The sequence below is a fragment of the Orcinus orca genome, chromosome 16 (genome assembly GCF_937001465.1).
Source record: "Orcinus orca chromosome 16, mOrcOrc1.1, whole genome shotgun sequence".
Lineage (NCBI taxonomy): Eukaryota > Metazoa > Chordata > Mammalia > Artiodactyla > Delphinidae > Orcinus > Orcinus orca.
In genome coordinates, this window is record NC_064574.1 from 18574794 (window position 1) to 18593318 (window position 18525).

General features: G+C 47.1%; 1 protein-coding gene across 12 annotated transcripts in view; it reads left to right on the forward strand.

The window, feature by feature from the left end:
• Positions 1-18525, forward strand: part of PTPRT (protein tyrosine phosphatase receptor type T) — a 1087126-nt gene that overhangs the window by 1002721 nt on the left and 65880 nt on the right. For all 12 annotated transcript variants that reach the window (XM_049698694.1, XM_049698695.1, XM_012534093.3 and 9 more), the window contains one exon: positions 11642-11729. In XM_049698694.1, the coding sequence (XP_049554651.1) occupies positions 11642-11729 (88 nt within the window). The remainder of the gene's footprint in view (positions 1-11641; positions 11730-18525) is intronic.

The window sequence follows — 18525 nt, forward strand, 5'->3', positions numbered from 1 at the left end:
TAGAGTCAAGGGGCTTCTTCACGTGATCCTGGACTGCAGAGTCTTCCCTCCTCCCCCTCCTACCTCCCCCAGCCCAAAGTTGGGGGCACCTTCCCCAGTTACAAACCAAAAATCCTAAGCATGCCATCAAATGCTAACAGATGTTGGCTGGAGAGTGGGATTGTCTGTGAGTCCTAGAACGCCAGACACTGTCGTGGTCAGATGAGTATCAAGTTTGGGAAGGATGTGGGGCAATAGGGTGAGGTGACTTTGTGATGGAGAGAAGGAAGAGAAGCATGTTAATCCAGTCCAATCCAGGCAGCCTGTCATCATAATGAATAGAACAAGCCCAGTAGGGAAACCAGAAGGTATTGGTTACTACAGCTCCATTAAGATTATTTAAGGCAACAAGGACCAGCTGTGAGGAATGTGATGCAGCCTAATGAAGAGCAAACATTTGTTCATTTTCCAGCTCTGGGCAGATACGCCATGTGCATGGCTTGTGTGGGGTGAGACCAGTGTTGCCATCTTTCTCTTAGTCGTCTAAGTGATGGTGGGCAGGCAGCCTCCCGATGGAGTGTAACCAAGGAGATGGATGCTTCGGGTCTCCCCAGGTGCCCTCTTCTCTGCTCAGAGCCACCTGAGCAGAGACAGAGTGGACCTCCTGCTTCTCCCACCATTTTTTTCTCTCCTCAGTTGGTAAAAGAGTCCCAGAACATGCCACTGCAGGTGATCTCTGAGAGATTCTGGCCCAGCTGCTCAATTTGCAAATGAGTGATTCTTGGGTAGGGGCATGGGGAATTAGTGGCAGAAGCCCAAATCGTGAAAGGGAAAACCATGGTTGTTCTCCAACTCTGGAAACTCATAATGACCAAAATAGAAAGACTTGACTCTGCCTGCTCATTTCATTCCACTCACCGTGGATTAAAATAAGGAGAAACTGGGCCTTTTCCAGAGGTGGCCAAAAGACATCAGGAACCATGTGGTTTCAGACTTGGAAGTTTTCCTAGCAAGAAAGAGCTCATGTACAAGAGACTATTAACTGAGTCCTTTCCTTTGAGTTTATTTTTATTTTTCCACTTAGTATTCTGTTTGTAACCCAGCAAACAATATTTTCTGTTGAATTGGAATCCTCCCCAACCAAGTGAGCAATTTTCAGGTGGTACCATAGAAAAGCGTCTCAAGTGAGAGTTAAGACGTGGTTCTCAATCTGCTACTGATATGCTGGCTGGACTTGGACAAGACTCTTCCATCTCTGGGTCCATGTTTCATCTTCTGTGACATGTTTGACTACATAGCATGGACTCCTGAAGGCTGATAATATATGCTGGTACTTCATTTGGCCAGAAACACTTACTGAGTACCTTACACTGTGTAGTTTACTGGAGATAGTTAGGAAGATACAGAAAGAAAATAAAGACCCTACTTTGAAGGAAGCTCAGGGTCTTACCACACCACGTAATCACATGACGGAACTCTAGTTAACATGCTTTGTGGACCCATGAGAAAGGGCGGTCCAGGGTGAATGCAGGGTTTTGTCGTTTATTTTTGCTTTTTGTCAGTGATTACTGCCAGCATCAATCAGAAGCTTTCTAAAAGATGAAGCACTGAGCTGAAGAAAAGTAGAAGGCTGGGTAGAGGAAGAGCATGTGTGACAGAGTGAAACAGAAGTGTAGGGGCTCAGAAACGTAAAAGAGTTGAAATGTTGCAAGCCAGCTCTTAGACAGGAAACAAAGATGCCTGTCTATGAAAAAGAAAAATCAATATGAAACTAGTTGGGGAGACAAATAGGAAGTTTTCACAGTTTTCCTGAACAGAATGAACAAGGTAAATCATGGCCTTTGACCATCTACCCCTTAACTCTAGCTGACTTCAAGTTTAGGGGAGAGCTGTTGACCCAGAGGCACCCTCCCAGAAACTCATGCATGCAGATGGAGAAAATGTGTGGACAGGATCAGAAGTCTGTAGCCTGGAATGGGAGGCAGGGGTGCCCCAGGTCATAGGCTCAGAGATGGGAGGAATAGATGTACCCTAGTATGAGCTTTCCCATCAAACTATAGGCCTCTTGGAAGTAGGGCCAGCGTCTTCCTCATCTCTCATGCTTCTCTGAAGCATGTGGAAAATAGTATACTAAATATTAATTTAATTGATTTGCAGAGTACTGGTGAAAAACTTTATGGTTAAGAATAGTCCCATCAGTGAAGTGAGAGAGTGGCATGGACATATATACACTACCAAATGTAAAATAGATAGCTAGTAGGAAGCAGCCACATAGCACAGGGAGATCAGCTTGGTGCTTTGTGACCACCTAGAGGGGTGGGATAGGGAGGGTGGGAGGGAGATGCAAGAGGGAGGGGATATGGGAATATATGTATACGTATAGCTGATTCACTTTGTGATACAGCAGAAACTAACACACCATTGTAAAGCAATTATACTCCAACAAAGATGGTAAAAAAAATAATAATAAAATAAAATAAAAAGAATAGTCCCATCCATTCTAAATGTAATAGTTTGCATCTACCAACCCTAACCTCCAAGTCCATCCCTCTCCCTCCGCCCTCCCCCTTGGCAACCACAAGTGTGTTCTGTAGGTCTATGAGTCTGTTCCTGTTTGGTAGATAGGTTCATTTGTGCCGTATTTTAGACTCAGAGTCACTTTGCTGTACCACAGAGATTGGCACAATTTGTATATCAACTGTACTTCAGTTTAAAAAACTGAAAACAGAAATTTAAAAGGCAGTATTTCTTAAAGAAAGACACTGGCACAGAAAGACCCTCACGTCGTGGGCTGTCTCTGTAGGTGCATAGAGTGTCTTCAGAGTGAGTCTTCCCCAGGAATTTGCTGTTTCCAATCACCTTCCTGCCTAAGACAGTGGTTCTTAAACTGTGTTATGTGTCAGGACCACCTGGAGTTAGTAAAGAACATTGAGATGCAGGCTCATGGATGCAGGACAGGGCCCAGGCCTCTGCATTCTACCAAATTCTCTAGAAAATCTGGAACCCTACCAAAGTTTGAGAACAGCTGACCTAAACTTTGTCATTTAAAAGAGATCTTGTAGCTTTCAGTGGGGCCTTTTAAAGGGTGCTTTGTGACTCTAGATGCAGATAGATACTCAACTATTCTGCTCGTTCCAAACTCCTGTCACAGACAAATACCCCCATCTTGCCGCCCTCCGATTTTTGACTCAGCGTCCCCAGAACTCATAAATTACCGTCTACTTAGTGGCATGGCACACAATATTTGCTCTCCTAATGCCACTCTGAGGAGATGTCATTAGTCATCCTCTCCTGCCTTCTCTGTCCACGTTTATAATCCCTAAGGCGTGTGCTTTTCAGCAGAGAAGCAGGCATTTGTTGAAAGCGTGGTCTCTGCCAGGGCCACCGCTGACTCATACAGCACCTTAGAGTGAAATAGCAAAAGGTACACCTGTCTCAAGATACTTGGCTTTATCACCGTGCAGAAGATGTTCATAATATATACAGAAATCTGTCATGCCTACCAGAGGAATGGTGCTCCCTTCGATTTGGTGCTCTTGTGTTGTGCACAGCCTGTACAGCCATCCATGGTAACCTTTGCCATCCACCAACTAGCCATGGCCTTCAGTAAACATGGGTATTTACTGAGCTCATGGACCTCAGTTGAGACCAGACCTTAGGCTTCCAACCGCCCATAAAACTCCTTCTCACTCCCTTAATACTGTGTCTTACCTGTGACCAGGTTGTCCCAGTTTTCCCAGGATCGTCCCAGTTTTAAATGATAGTTCTACATCCCAGGAACCCCTTTGGTCTGAGGCAAACCAAGGAGCCCCCGCTTTTGTCTTGTGACAATAATCTGGATGTTTCTGCTCAATAGGAGGCAGAGAATGAATTCTGGGGGTGAAACAAGGGGGCTGGATAGCATATCCTTGGGATGGAAGAGTCTGAACACCTGCCATGTGCCAGGCATTGGGTTAGGTGCCTACAGGCATTATCTCAGGTAATCACTAATCATCACAAAACTCCGTGGGGTGTATTTTTTTCATTTTTAAATTTATATGCTGCAAAATTTATTTGGGGGTCGCAGGGTATACAATTCTATGAGTTTTAACATGCATGGAGTCACATAAACACCAAACCAATCAGGGTACATAAGAGTTCCATTGGCAAAAGAATTCCCCATGCCGCCCCTGTGTAGTCAGATCCTTCCCCCACACCTAGCCTGAAGGGTGTATTATTAATTTTCAAAAAAGTTAATTGAGACTTGGAGTGGTAAAATGATGTGCAGTAAAAATATCCAAACACTGTAGTCTGTCTCCCTTTTGCAAAGCCCTGCCTTTTCCCTCTCAAATGCACGGCAAGAGATGTTTCTTGACGAGACAGATGTGTGAAAGACCCAGGTAAAATGGCTCCTCCTTTGTGAAGACTCTCTGGGATCTTCCCTGCATCAGGAGAGTGCAGTGGTGGGTGGGGTCACGGAGAAACCCTGGCAGCCCAGACTGATCATGGAGGAAGCCCTGTGCCCTGAAGCATCAGCCAGGAACTGCCTGGTCAGCATTCCCTGGGCCTGGTTTTGCTACACCCCAGGGCATATCATATCCAATTAATTATCTCCAGGGATACAGTCAGGCCAAAGGGAGTGAGGAGGGCCTCATAGCTGGCAGAATCCGCTGAGGTTAGTGGGTGAACAGGTAAAGGAAATGGAGCAGGATACTCTCAGCCATGGATTGGAGGTGAGCTCCTCTTGGAGACTCTGTGTTCTGATGTCTCGCTATCTGGGGCCTAACTCAAGGAGGCTTAGGTACAGAGAAGAGTGTCCAAAGAAGGGTGGCAAGCTTCAGAAAGGACTTTCTCATCTCAGTAGGGCCAAACCAACAGGTAGGAAGAGGAGTCAGCCAAGCAGACATCAGGGCCAATTCTCAGTTCTAACAAGAAATTGAAGTATTAAGGGGGGAAACCGGGCTAGGTTGCGGAGTCCTGTGACTTGTGGTCAGGTGGTCTGAGCTCCCCCTGGCTCCAGGACCTCAGCTCCTTGACCGAGAGAGACGGTGGGTGGCTGGGTAGGTGGAATGCCTACCGACCATAAGAAGAGTTGGTCTGGGACAGGCACCAGATGATAATCTTATCCTAAAGTCTATGAAGCCTGTCAAGAAGGATACAGGGAGGGTTTAAGAGAGTCACGATGCTGGTACTGGCTTCGCCTCCTCATTTTTAAAAATGTCCAAAGCATCCCCATTGACTTAAAATAAAACTCTCATTCTTGGCCGTGGTCCACAAGACCTCAGCTGAGCACCACACCTTCCCCATCCACATGATGTGTCACTTATATTCTCTCAGCTCTGTAGAGCCTCCCTTCAAGTTCTAGAACACACCAAACTCATTCCATCTCAGGGCCTCCACACCCATTGTCATCCTGGAACATTCTTCCCCCAGCTCTTGCCATATAGCTGGCTTCTGCTCATCATCTATTTTTCAGCTCAGATGTGTCAACAGGAGACCAGTAGAAATACACCTGGAGTTGAATAAGCTGGATTTAGGAACTGTGGGAAATCTCAGGAAGAGGGTGTCAGAAAGGGCTCATAGGATGTGAGCTGTGTTAGGTGATTTGAGGCTTTGTTCTAGATTAGACACCAATAGGAAGTGGTAGGGTTGGGTACCTTAATAAATCTTAACTATTAGAAGGGGGAACAGGCTCGGGGCTACAGCTGAAATTGGCAAAGGAGCAGCATCACACATGAGCCAGGATAGAGGGTGGGTTGTTGTTGGTTTTTTTTGGCTTGGGCAACATTCCTGTTTGTGTTTGGATATGACTACAGAGTGGTCTAGTTTTAGCCTTGTTCCATCCTGGTCTCAGAGGAGCTTTGTCTGGTGTTGGCATTCTGTGAAATTGTTTAAGTTCAACAGGAAAACACCAAGGTCCAGCTGGCAGTGCCAGGCCAGCTCCTGGAAGTCAGGGGCTGCTCTTTTCCTCCTCAAATGCCACCTTTTCGAAGAGTTCTGCCCAAGCCACCCTACCTAAAGCGGTGCCTTTTCCAGTCACTGTCTCTCCCAGGACTTTGTTGCCTTTGTAGCACTTGTTTTAAACAATAATTACCTTGTTTATTGTTTGCATCTTCCCACAACTAGGACAGAAAGTCCATGAGATCTTGTCTGCCGTGTTCATTGCTATTATTTCTAGGACCTAGCGTAGTCCTAGTGCCCAGGTGGTCATTGGAAATGGAAGGAAGGAGAGAAAGAAGAAGGGACACAGGGAAGAAGGGCTCACTTAATACGCATTCTTGGGTGAGTCATTTCTTGTTTTCAGACCTCACTTTGCTGATCTGTAAAGTGAAGCAATAACATTCTCAATAGATCCTTTCAGATCTGCCTTTTGAGGATTCTGTGAATACCACAGCTCAGACCTCCAGAGATGCAGACATCCCCCAATACACCTTTTAGGACTCAAAAAAAAAAAAAAAGAAAGAAAAATGACTGCCTTAGAAAAGCAAAAGCAACACTGTGGAAGAGTTGGAAACATTTCCACACTAAGAGAAGAGTGTAAAAATAGAGCTTAGCACTCTAAGGAGAAGAGAATGAGAAAAGCAAAACGGAGGTTGATAATGGATGAATATAATGAGATGGCAGTTCTGGTTTCAGAAGAATGTGATTAGCCCTAATGACTGCCACCATTCCCTGGTCAATCTACTGCAACTAGCCACTAATGCAAAAATAATCCCCCTCAGCTGGCTCACTTTGAAGACGGAGATGAGACTCCCCCTCATATTTTTTTCCTTCCTGAGATTATCCCCTATTAGGTTGCAGCTCCCTAAAAATGGAAATGGATGTGTGATCAAAGTCTGCAAACTAAAGGGTCATTACCACTCACTCCTGGGCGGCTGCCTGAGGTGTTGCCTCTCAGCCTTTGTCAACATCATCACGGCCCCTGGGCCAACACATTCTCCTTCATCCCCCACCAGGGGGACACAGGCTCCCAAGACTGTGCCAGGAGCCTGCATGGTCTCCCACGGAGACATGCCACTCATCACAACTATCTAGGATTTTTCAAAGGATATCTTCGCACTGGGTTTATCCTGAAGAGCATGGATGTTGAAAGGACTCCCAAACTGTGCCATTTCAGGACTCTGAGGGTGGGCAGGGATGTTCATTAAACTTCTGCAGTACCGTGGTGCAGAGGGTGCATACGTACTCTGTTGGGCCCCGTGGATCAGGGCAAAGTGAAGTACGCGGAGGCAGAGTAAACAAAGAAATGCCCAGAGGGTCTGTCCAAACGTGAGGCAGGAAGCTTTATGGTGTAGTGAGCTCTCCATCACCAAGGGCATCCAAGTTTGATGGTATCCAATTAACAGATGTTAGGGATCAGCTTACCAGCTGCCTGGAAGGCCATTGTGGAAGGGAGCACAAACAAATTATTTTCAAGGCCACTTACACCTCTGAGAGTCCAGGATCTTTGCCTCTGTATGCACAGAAGCCATCTCACTATTTTTTTTTCCATCTATCCATCCGTTCGTTTATTCAAAAGGGGTGATTCAAGCACATATGAAATACAAAGCCAGTATTGGGTTATGAAGATACAGACATAAATAAGATGCTACCCTTTACCTGGAGTAGCCCATCACCAGGTTGGAAGACAAGACATTCAAATTATCAGATGTAAAGGAGTCCAGCTAATAAAAGAAGTGACTGACTAGCTGGGGATGCAGTGGGATGGTGGGAAAGTAAGCAAGGAAGGTTTCACAAAATAGAAGATGTTTGAACTGGGTTTTGAAGGATATGTAGGAGTTTACCAGCCAGACTCAGGTGGAAGAGAATTTCAGGCAGAGGGAACACTGTGTATATAGTCAGTCTCAGAAGTCTGTAACACCTGAAATTGTCTCTGGCATTGTGTTTAGTTGCTAATCACTGAAAGATTGTTTTAAGGGTAAGAAATGAGGCTGGAGGGGCATATGGGGTGAAATCATTAAGGACCTTGTACTAAAGAGTTTGGAATGTATACTGAAATGACAATGGCAAGGGGAGTAACTGGGTCCTATTCACATATTAGAAAGATCTCTCTGATTATACAGGAGAATGGATTGGAGGGGACAAATCCAAAGCAAGAGGAGACCTGTGGCAAAGTATTTCTCCAGGTAAATTCACTATTTGCAAGAATCATGGCTGCACATTAGAATCCCCTGGGGAGCTTTAAATACCACTGGTGCCTGATTAGACTCTGATTTAATGGTCTGGGGTAGGGCCTGGGAGTTCTAAAGCTTCCCCAGACAATTCTAATGTTCAGCCATTACAAAACCTTAATCTAACTGTAACCTGAATCCTGGCACATAATGAGTAGCCAGCAGATTTTTTTTGCCCAAAAAATGAGTATGAAAACATTCAGAGGGTGCTCTTCTCGGTTTCTTAGCACTTTAGGTGGATATTAGATGAATAGTGGCTTTTATTACAGAGGGTTTCAGGTAGAAATCCATCCCCAGAATATCAGTGTAAACATCAAGAAGTCTAATGCCACCACTGAGACAAGCACTCCCCACCCCTGCAGAGAACCCGGAGTATATAGGCCTGGCAAGTTGCCTGAAAGAGCTGGAGCTTCCTGACTCGGTGAGACGATGAGGCCAAGGGCTGGCATCTGGGTTCTAAGAGTTCCACGCCAAAGCACGAGCCATTTGGGGTCTGCAGATGGTCTGCACCGGTGGCAAGAGGGATGCAGGGTGATGGTCAATTATAATGAGTAAATACAGGATGAGGGGGGGAAAGAGGAGAGACAAGCCCTCCATTTGCAGAACGAGCACACTCCTATCTCCGTAGCACTTTTCCACACTCAGATTTGGGGCAGAGCCTAGAACCTGTTTTGCTTCTCCTCCGGGGTGCCAGTCTAAGGGTTTCTGACACACAAAGAACAACATTCTGATCAAGTAATTGCTGGGAAGGCACTCTGTTACCCCAGTCTAAAACCCTGGGCAAAACTAAGTTAGAGAACATGGCTTAGCCTAGGCAAGGACCTCTCACCCCATCTTCATTCAATCTGGTATGGCTAGGTAGCAGAATGGGCACCCATTCTATCTACCCAACCACTGCACAGAGGAGGATCATGGTCGTGCTTTTAGAATAAAGGTCAGCAAACTACAGCCACAGGCTAAATCCAGCCCAACACTTGTTTTTTGTAAATCAATTTTTAGTGGAACACAGACATGCCCATGTGTTTGCATTGTGTCTAGGACTGTGTCCTCTCTACAACGGTGGAGTTGAGTCTGAGTACTTGGAACAGAGACTGGCGTGGCTTACCAAGCCCATGCTGCCTGTTATCTGACCCACTACAGAAAAAGGTTGCCAACTCCTGCTCTAGAAGAAGACCCACCCAGCCTGGCTTGGAAGAGACGTGGGAGACTGGAAGCAAGAAAGGGGGGATCACGCATGATCTGGGCTTTGAATAGACAGTGGTCCTGCCTGCCCATAAAACATTGCCTACTGAATGGCTGAATTTCTGACCAATCAGGTTACAGACTTCTCCTTGCTTAGGATGTAGACCTGCTAAGAAATAGTTGGGCAAAGTCAAGGCTGGTGTATTAAGATGACTGGAAGCTCCTCTCCCCTGCACTGCTGACAGGAGTAGCTATTTGCTGCTGAAGAGGTAGCAAATTCAGTCTCAGAAGTAGTGCAGGGGCCATGAGCAGGGCATCCACCCTCTTCTACCAGAGACAGGGTAGGGCCAGTAGTCAAGCTGTGGTCTGACATTCATGCTTCTGCAGCTTTTCTAAAGCTGTTCGCACTCCCTGAGATGCCCCTCTTCCTTCTCTGTGAGACAGGTGGCTGCACCCTCCCCAGTGTTTCCATAACACTTGGCTCATAACTGCTAGATCACGTCACATGGTTGTTCACTCATCTGTCTTCTCTTAAACTGATGAGTCCCATCTCTTCCTTCCTTCTAACTCTGGCTCTGAACCTCTGTGTCCAACTTCCGGCTCAGTATCTCAGCTTGAAAGTTGACTAGTCACCTCAAACATGGCTGCTGCTCCTGTTCTTTTACTGTTTTGAACATGTTTAGAAGCAAGTGCTGTACATGGTTCTAAGTATTCAATACTTTATGTACCCAGAACACAACATTTAATTCGTGCTTCCCCAATCCTGTTTCTCCCCCATCTGTTTCTTCTCCATCTCAATAAAAGATGCGACTCTCCACTCCGTTCTTTAACCAGTCAGCCTGCATCCTTCTCTTTCCTGCATAGTCCTCGTCTGTAGTAGATGTGTTGGTGCCCTGCCCACATCCCCTCCACACTCACTTTGCCCGTGTATGCCCGCCCAGTGCCCGCCTCTTGCAAGCACTTGCGACTTTTTGCTTGAGTGCTTCCTTAAGACAAAAGAGTATGCACACCTTGTCTACAGAGCATGACAGAAGTGCCAAGGGATTTTCTAAGAGTTGTCCTGAATCAGTGATGGATGGGAACTGGGGGATAAATACCCCAGCTCCCTTCTTCCTCTGGGAGAACAACTCTGAGCCGTGAGATGGGCCCATGGGATTAAGCCTCAGGTGCAGTGGTTATTTGTTCATTGATGTACCCTGTATTTATTGGCATTCTTCCCTCGATTGTCTGACTTTTCCCACTCTCCCACCCATGAGCTCCTTAGGATTGCCTCCCAAACAAATCCCATGCTAGAATCCTTGTTGCTGAGGCTGCTTCTGGGGGAGAGCTAAAATCTGCAATATTCAACTGAACATCCAAAAGTAATCACTTCCCACCACATCTGCTGCATCACTTCCCACCACATCTACTGCACCATCTTGGTCCAAGGTACCATCATCTCTTGGCAGGACTATTGTAACAACTTCCTAACTGATCTCCCTGCTTCCTCCCTGGGCCTCCTGGAGTCTCTATTCCATACATGAGCCAGAATGTGCTGCTTTGTAAAATATAAATCAAATTAGCTAACTGCCCTGCTCAAAACCCTGAAATGGTTTCCTATCACACCTGGAATAATACCCAACTCGTTACCAATGACCACAATGCCTTATAAAGCCTGAACTCTCCCTGCCTCTCCAGATGCTTCTGTCACTGCTTTCCCCACCTCATCCTTGAACATGGTCACTCGGTTACCACCTTTGCCTCCACTGTCCTCTCTGCCTGGAAAACACTTCCCACTTTTCTTGGCATGACCGGCTTTTTCACATCATGAAGGAATTCGCTTAAATGTTACCTCCTCAGAGAAGCCCTCCCAGACTGTGCAATCCAAAATAATTCTCATGCACGATCACTATACCTCTACCCTGCTTTATTCTCGTCACAGAATTTTACACTATTTAAAATTATATATGTTTGCTTGTTCATTTGCTTCATCTCCCAGTTGACTGAAAGCTCAAGGGGGCTTTGTCTATTTCGCTGTATCCCAAGTACCTAGAATAGCACCAAACACATGTTAGGGATTCAAATATCCGTCAAGTGAACGAATGAACAAATGACTCCCCTACCGCACCAGATTTGAGCTCATGACACACGAAAGACATCAGTAACATTTGAGTCCCTGAACAGGTGAATAAGCCAGGGAGGGGACAAGTCTGTGTTCTCCCCAGGCTCCATCCAAGAACACACAGTCTTTTGCACTATGTGACCCATCACAGTGGGTCTCGTTTTCCCGTGGACACCCAGATAAAGCTCCTATCTCAAGCCATTCTAATCACTCTGTCCTTTCTTTCTAGGCCTTACCGGAGGGGCAGACAGCCTCGTGGGACACAGCCAAAGAGGATGAAAACCGCAACAAGAATCGATACGGCAACATCATATCCTGTAGGTGACCTTCTGGGAGGGCTCCAGGCTTTGGGAACACAGACGAAAATAAGCTATCACTATTATTTATCTGGAATTTGTTACCAAATAATCCTTGATGTTTCCAGATTTGGGTCCACATGCTAAGCATGGAGCTCTGTCTCAGCCTCCCTGCCATCCCTGGCCTGGATGACAGAGCATGGCTGACCTCAGCCAGAGGGGGCAGGCAGGGAGCTGGCGGGCATTGGGCGGGCATACATGGGCAAAGTGAGCTGGCACAGTAGATGCAGGAAACCTCTGAAGCTTGGATCTTGCCTGCTCAAGACTTCTTCAGGTCGGGGAGGAAGCCCAGCCACAAGGGTGTTCCCAGCAGGCCCCTCTGCAAAAACCCATCATGGCAGCATCTTGGGGGTGGAGAGCAAGGTCCAGCCCGTGAAGGAGGGGCTGAGAACACCTAGGTGAGAGATGATGCTATTCCAAGGAGGTCGAGTCCCAAGCAAGGATGGGCGCTCAGAAGGAGCCAGGAACTCTGGCCTGCAGCTGAGGGTTTGGGCCAGCTCAGGGCTCAGGGGAGCTCAAGGTTACCCTCTGCACACAAGAGGTAGAGTGTAGGGCATCACGACTCCTGCCAGACCCCACTGCTTGCTGGCTGGGGTAGGGCCCTGCGGTGAGTGCCTGCCACTCAGGGCCTGTGTCGGCACGGGTGTTTGGGGGCCCTGAGCCTGCAGCAGAAAACTTGCTTTGTGTGGACCTGGGGGGAGGCGTGGAAGAACATTGCCTTTTGCTCAGCGGTGAGCTCTAGCGTTCCTGGAAGCACCCGCTGGTGTGTGATTTGATGAAAGCAGTGGCACAGAGTAGCTCGAGCGCTCTGGAGTCAGACTGCCTGGGCTCCTATCCCAGCTGTGGGGCCCTGGGCAGGTGACCTGACCTCTCTGAGCTTCAGTTTTCTCGCCTTTAAAGTGAGGAAAAGAATGAAGATAGGATGGTTGAAAAAAGGGTCGTAAAACCCTTGGCCCAGTACCTGGCACCATTACTCATAGCCATAGAGTTACTTTCTCAGGGTCACTGATGAGCAGTGTGGATACACCATCCTCCTTCTTTTAAGCAAAATTCACTGAATACCCATGTGGGGATGTGGAATAAGCCAGGTTGGGGCAGGGAAGCGTAATCAGATGTCTAGTTTGGAAGGATCACCAGGGCAGCTTATTGGGAAGGTGGATTTGATTGAGAGAGGCTGGAGGCAGAGGGACCACTTAGGCTACTGTAAGAGTCCTAGCAAGGGACGAGGGGGCCTGAACAAGGGCAGTGACAGTACTTGTGTGGGACCCTGCATGATACTCAGTGCTGAGAGGAGAGGGAGAGAGAGACTGCCGTAGAACTACACACCACACACAGTTCACACACAAGTATGATCATTGCCAGATACCGGTGTGCACAGCCTTCTACACAACATAAATACAGAGGAAGAACTTACCTCGTACAAAATGGCAAGCACATACTCTGATTAGAACAGGTGTCAACAACAGCCCCTGTCTGCCGCGGCACAGCCAACCTGGACCATTTGACATCTCACCAGTTGGGCACGAAGTATCCCTTGGTCTCAGTTCTCAGAGTAACCCAGTTCAGCCACAAAAAAAAAAAAAAAAAAAATCCTGAATAACAAATTATTTCTAGCACAGTTCAGTGTTTTGTTTTGTTTTCTTTCACTGTCTAGACATTGCCTAAGAAAAAGCTTAGAGGAAGAAAGCGTAAGATACAGGCGGCCTGTAAAGGAAAAAAGAGGCAGAAGTTTTAGCTTAGCTGTTTCCTGTGCTGATTTAGAAATCGGCTATGAATAGGAGAACTAATCAGAAAAACATTTGTAATTTGTCTCTTGGAAGAGAGTCATGCAGACAGCAAGATTTCTTAAAAAAAAAAAAAAGAAAGAAGAAAAGATTTCTTGCAAATGTAGTGTTGGAAAGAGACGTTCAAACAGTCAGGAAATGTGTATGAAGACCTATGGTGTGTGGGCCTCCTCTGAGCCAGGCCCCGTGCTGGGCACTGGGACACTCAGTCTCTGCTGCCAGGGAACTCGCATTCCAGGTACAGGTTCTGCTTGCTCTGACCATCCTCTGCTTGAGCACCATCGTGTACTAGTGCCCTCAAATACCTGGTCACTTGTCTGTTCCCCATATCAGATGGTGAGTTCAGATGGGATCCACTAAATTATAGGCTGTAAGACCTTGTGTACTCACTGTAAGCCTTAGTCTTCTCTCTGTACAATGGGTATAATGATGCAATAGTATAAGAGAAAATAATAATAGAAAAAATAAACAATTAGAGCACAGTAAAGAGACCCTGTCCCTCAAGAGAAAAGGGCATCCAGGCCGGGCCAGGTATCTGGTCCAAAGCCTGAGGAGCCCAGGATGAAAGCCTTTGTATCATTCTGGACATCCCACTGCCCACCCTTTGCGCTCAGCATCCGTGCCCAAGCCATCATCAGATCTCACCTGGCCTCTGCCCACCTTCTTCCTGGTTGTTCCATATCTACTTTGGCCCCCAAATGTATCCTATCTGATCTCTAACAGAAGCCAGAGGGACCTCCTCAAAATATGAATTGAAACGTGTCACTGTCCTACAGAAAACCCTTCAAATGGCTTCCTTCAGTGTTGAGCCCTTCTTTTCCAAAGGCCCTCAGCCCTCTCTCCATTGCATTTCACACTGTGTCCTCTCCACCACAGTCTCCTCGGTTAAGCCGCACCGGCCTTTCAGTACCTTGAACTTTACACGCTCATCCGTGACACAGGGCCTTTGCACATTCTCTTCTCTATCAACATGCCCGTCCCTCCTCTTTTTGCTCTGCTAAGTTCTACTTATTCTTCAGATCTTAGCTCAGGTATCACTTCCTCAGGGAATTCTTCTGACCATTATAATTTGGTCAGAACCCCATTATTCACTCCGAGAGCACAAGGCATGTCTTCTCCTTAGTTCTCATCACTACCGTGATCTGAGAGCCTTTGCATGACTGTCTGCTGGCTGCCTGATCTCCTCACCAGAATAGGTGTCCTGCAACAACAGAGCTAGGGCTCTCCTGCACTTCTGTGTCCCCAGACCTGGCTTATGGCTGCTGCTCAGTAGACAGGACTGAATGTTGGAATGCACGGACTCCCTGCAAGGCCCCAAAGGGCTTGAGCCATGGGTCTCTCCCTTCTGGCTTTCCCCCAAAAATAGAGAGCACCCAGAAAGGATGGATGGAGGAAGTCTGAATCAGGATGACTCTACGAACAGTGGTAGTTGATCAAGGAAGACATTCTGAGCCTGAAGGAAGAGGGTGGAGAGATGGGACACAGGAGGGAGAGAGGAGGACAGTCATATACCCCTCAGGAGCCACATCTGAGAAGGCAGGATTCCAGGCAGCAAGGAGAACAATGAAAGGGATTAGACTGCATCATAAGGAGCAGAAGGTGCTGTCCGTGTCCCATCCACACCCCATGGCTCCGCCGCCTCCTTGTGCAGTAACTCCTGCTGGCACCCAGGCCCGGGACTAGGGTGAGGCAGGCAACGCACCCAGCATTCCAGGGTCTGCTCAGGCTCAGCTGTTGACCCTGCACCTGCCTGACCCTGAGAGCAAGCGCCTCCTTAAAGTGTGTGCCCTGGGGCCTCACTGGTTCCCCCCAGTCCTGCCCTGTCTGCATCTTTTTGCCTGAGGACCTTCTCCAAAGCTGGGACAGGGTGCTCTGCCCAGGCACAAAGCTGTCTCTCCCTAGACCATGAAATAGCCCAGCTGCTCTTCCTCGCCTTCACTGGGTTGTGTGTTCCACACCTTTCTCCAGAGCTTCCATGGGGAGTGGGCTGCAGTTGCCCACCCTTCCTGGGCTGCCTTCTCTTGGCTGTCTCACTCCCCTCCCCCTTTCCTCTTGGTGTCCTCTTCTCTTCCTATGTGAACTGCTTGCACTGGAATCCTCATCTTGTATCTACTTCCGGGGAAACCCAAACAGAGGCAGAGGAAACTCAGACACCTAAGGATACCGTCTTGGTGGGTTTAAAGAAACCTGAATCTCCTTTCTAATGTACGGGTCAGTAATTCTGCAGCGAATTGTGGCTGGACCGGGTAACCAGTGCATCCAAGAGTAGTGCAAGGCATAAAGGGGAACCAAGAAAGAAAAAAAACGGTCCTGGAATTGAGATGAAGAAAGGAACAGAGAAACAGCCCCGAGGATTGGAAAGTGTTCCTGCCCTTCCTTGTACGTTTCCCTCCCGGAGGCAAAGTCGTGGGCACTGGCTTGATAAATAGAAATATTCTTGGTGCAAAAAGAAAAGCGGGTGTGATTAGCATCTTAAGGAACCCAGGGCACTAGGAGGCTGGAGTGGAGGGCAAAGGCCCAGGCCAGGGAGAACAGAGAGGATGAAAGGGGAGGAGAAGGGGGGAGGGCACAGTCTGCCAATGAAACAATGAAAGAGAAACCTTGCCTAAATAAGCCCTTTCTTCCAAACGATTCTGTTTAGAATTTAGCAGTAGAGACCGTGGGGTTTCCAGGGAGTAGAAAAGAAAGGCAGTGAAAGGAAATGAATGGGGAGAACAGAACAAAGAGTTCTTTACTCTTAAGTAGCCCTGGGGTATGTATGGTGGACAAGGGGAGATTTCAAGAATACCAAGCGTCGCCCATGTGGAAGTTGCAGAGGGTGCTTCCCTGACTGGAAGGAAATTACACAGAGGAGAGGAAGTGATCCCAGGGGTGCAGATTTTATCAAATGAGTCTTCCCTTCTGGCATCTGTCGGGGTCCCAGCAGGAGGAAATAGATGGGACCTTCAAATAGTGTGATTTGAGGATAATTTAATCAAGTGACTTTTTTCTTTAATGAAAATGTGAGCTAGCTGTGGGAGACTGCAGGGAATAGTGTGGCACCCTGGGGCTAAATGCCATGCCTAGGCCGCAGAGGATTCAGTAAGAAGAGGTTCCCAGGACCCAGAGAAAGAGGACCTGGTCAGAGGTGTGACCTTTAGTGGCCTTGCAGCCAGCCCATGGTGACCCCAAAAAAGGGAGCTGAAGGAGTAAGTACCTCGATAGCACTCCCCACTTAATCCAATCTTCTGCCAGTGCTTTCCAGTGGCTGAACCCAGCCAGAGCCAGAGGACAAGGGAATCTGTAGACAGAGTCCAGTGGTTCTCAAAGTGTGGTCCCTGGAGCAGCAACACCTGAGAACTTGCTAGAAATGCTCATTTTGGGGTCCCATCTAGACCTGTCAAAGCAGACATTCTGGGGATGGCATCCAGCAAGCTCTGTTCTAAACAGCCCACCAGTGACACTGATACACTCTCAGGTTTGCGAACCTCTCATCTTTTATTTCTTTTTATTGAAGAAAAGTTGATTTACAATGTTACATAAGTTTCAGGTGTACAGCATAGTGATTCAATAATTTTTTTGGATTATACTCCATTTAAAGTTATTATAAAATACTGGCTATATTCTCTGTGCTGTACAATATGTCCTTGTATCTTATTTATTTTATACATAGTAGTTTGTACCTCTTAATCCCCTACCCCTATCTTGTCCCTCCCCCTTCCCTCTCGCCACTGGTAACCACTAGTTTGTTCTCTATGCAAGTCTGTTTCTGTTTTGTTATAATCATTTGTCTTATTTCTTAGATTCCTCAGTGATAACATACAGTATTTGTCTCTCTCTCTGACTTATTTCACTAAGCATGATCCCCTCCAGGTCCATCCATGCTATTGAAAATGGCAAAATTTCATTCTTTTTTACAGCTGAATAATATTCCCTTGTGTATATATACCACATCTTCTTTATCCATTCGTCTCTTGACAGACACTTGGGTTGCTTTCATATCTTGGCTATTGTAAATAATGCTGCTATGAACATTGGGGTGTGTATATCTTTTCAAATTACTGTTTTCATTTTCTTTGGATAAATACCCAGGAGTGGAATTGCTGGATCATCTGGTAGTTCTGTTTTTAGTTTTTTGGGGAACTTCCATACTGTTTTTCCACAGTGGCTGCACCAATTTATATTCCCACCAACAGGGTACAAGGGTTCCCTTTCTCCACATCCTTGCCAATATTTGTTGTTTGTGGTCTTTTTGATGATAGCCATTCTTACAGGTATGAGGTGATATTACACTGTGGTTTTGATTGGCATTTCCCTGATGATTAGCAAGGTTGAGCGTACAAACCTCTGATCTTACCCACAGGGATCAGCTTCCAGTTTAGAGAGGCAGGTGCGGAAGGCTGAAGGGCAAACAAGAGACCCAGGACATTTTCATTTTCTGAGACTTCTAACCCCCTAATTGAAGACAAGCCACTGGGCTCAGGTGCATTGGAGAACTGGGCATGGGGTTCAGCAGACCCAGGTGCTAGTCTCAGTTCTGCCCTTTACCTCATGCATGACCTTCAACAAGGCCACTTCATCTCTCTGACACTCAGGTTCACACCTTTCAGTGCAAAGAGTGCAAATTAAGATGAATAAATATTGACTCTGAACCTGGTTGTATAGCCTTTTAAACCTAGATGACACTAAGTCTAGTCTCTTTGAGTTCACAGGCAAGGAGCAATGGTCCAGAGATGTAGAGCCCTGCCCACGGTCACGCAGAGTCTGTAGGACAGCCAGGACCAGAGCTCCGGGCTCTTGCTGCCCGGATGCCACGAGCTCCCTACTGAGGAGTCCCTCTGCATCTAGACATATCTGTGCTCTTGGGGGAGCGTGCGCTGAGGACTCTGACCTCAGAGCAGGAGATCAGGATGAACTCTTCAGAGAGGCTGTTTTCACTTCCAGGGAGGAACTCAGATTCAGATCAAGCTCAGGGGCTTCTTCTCAGAGCTGTT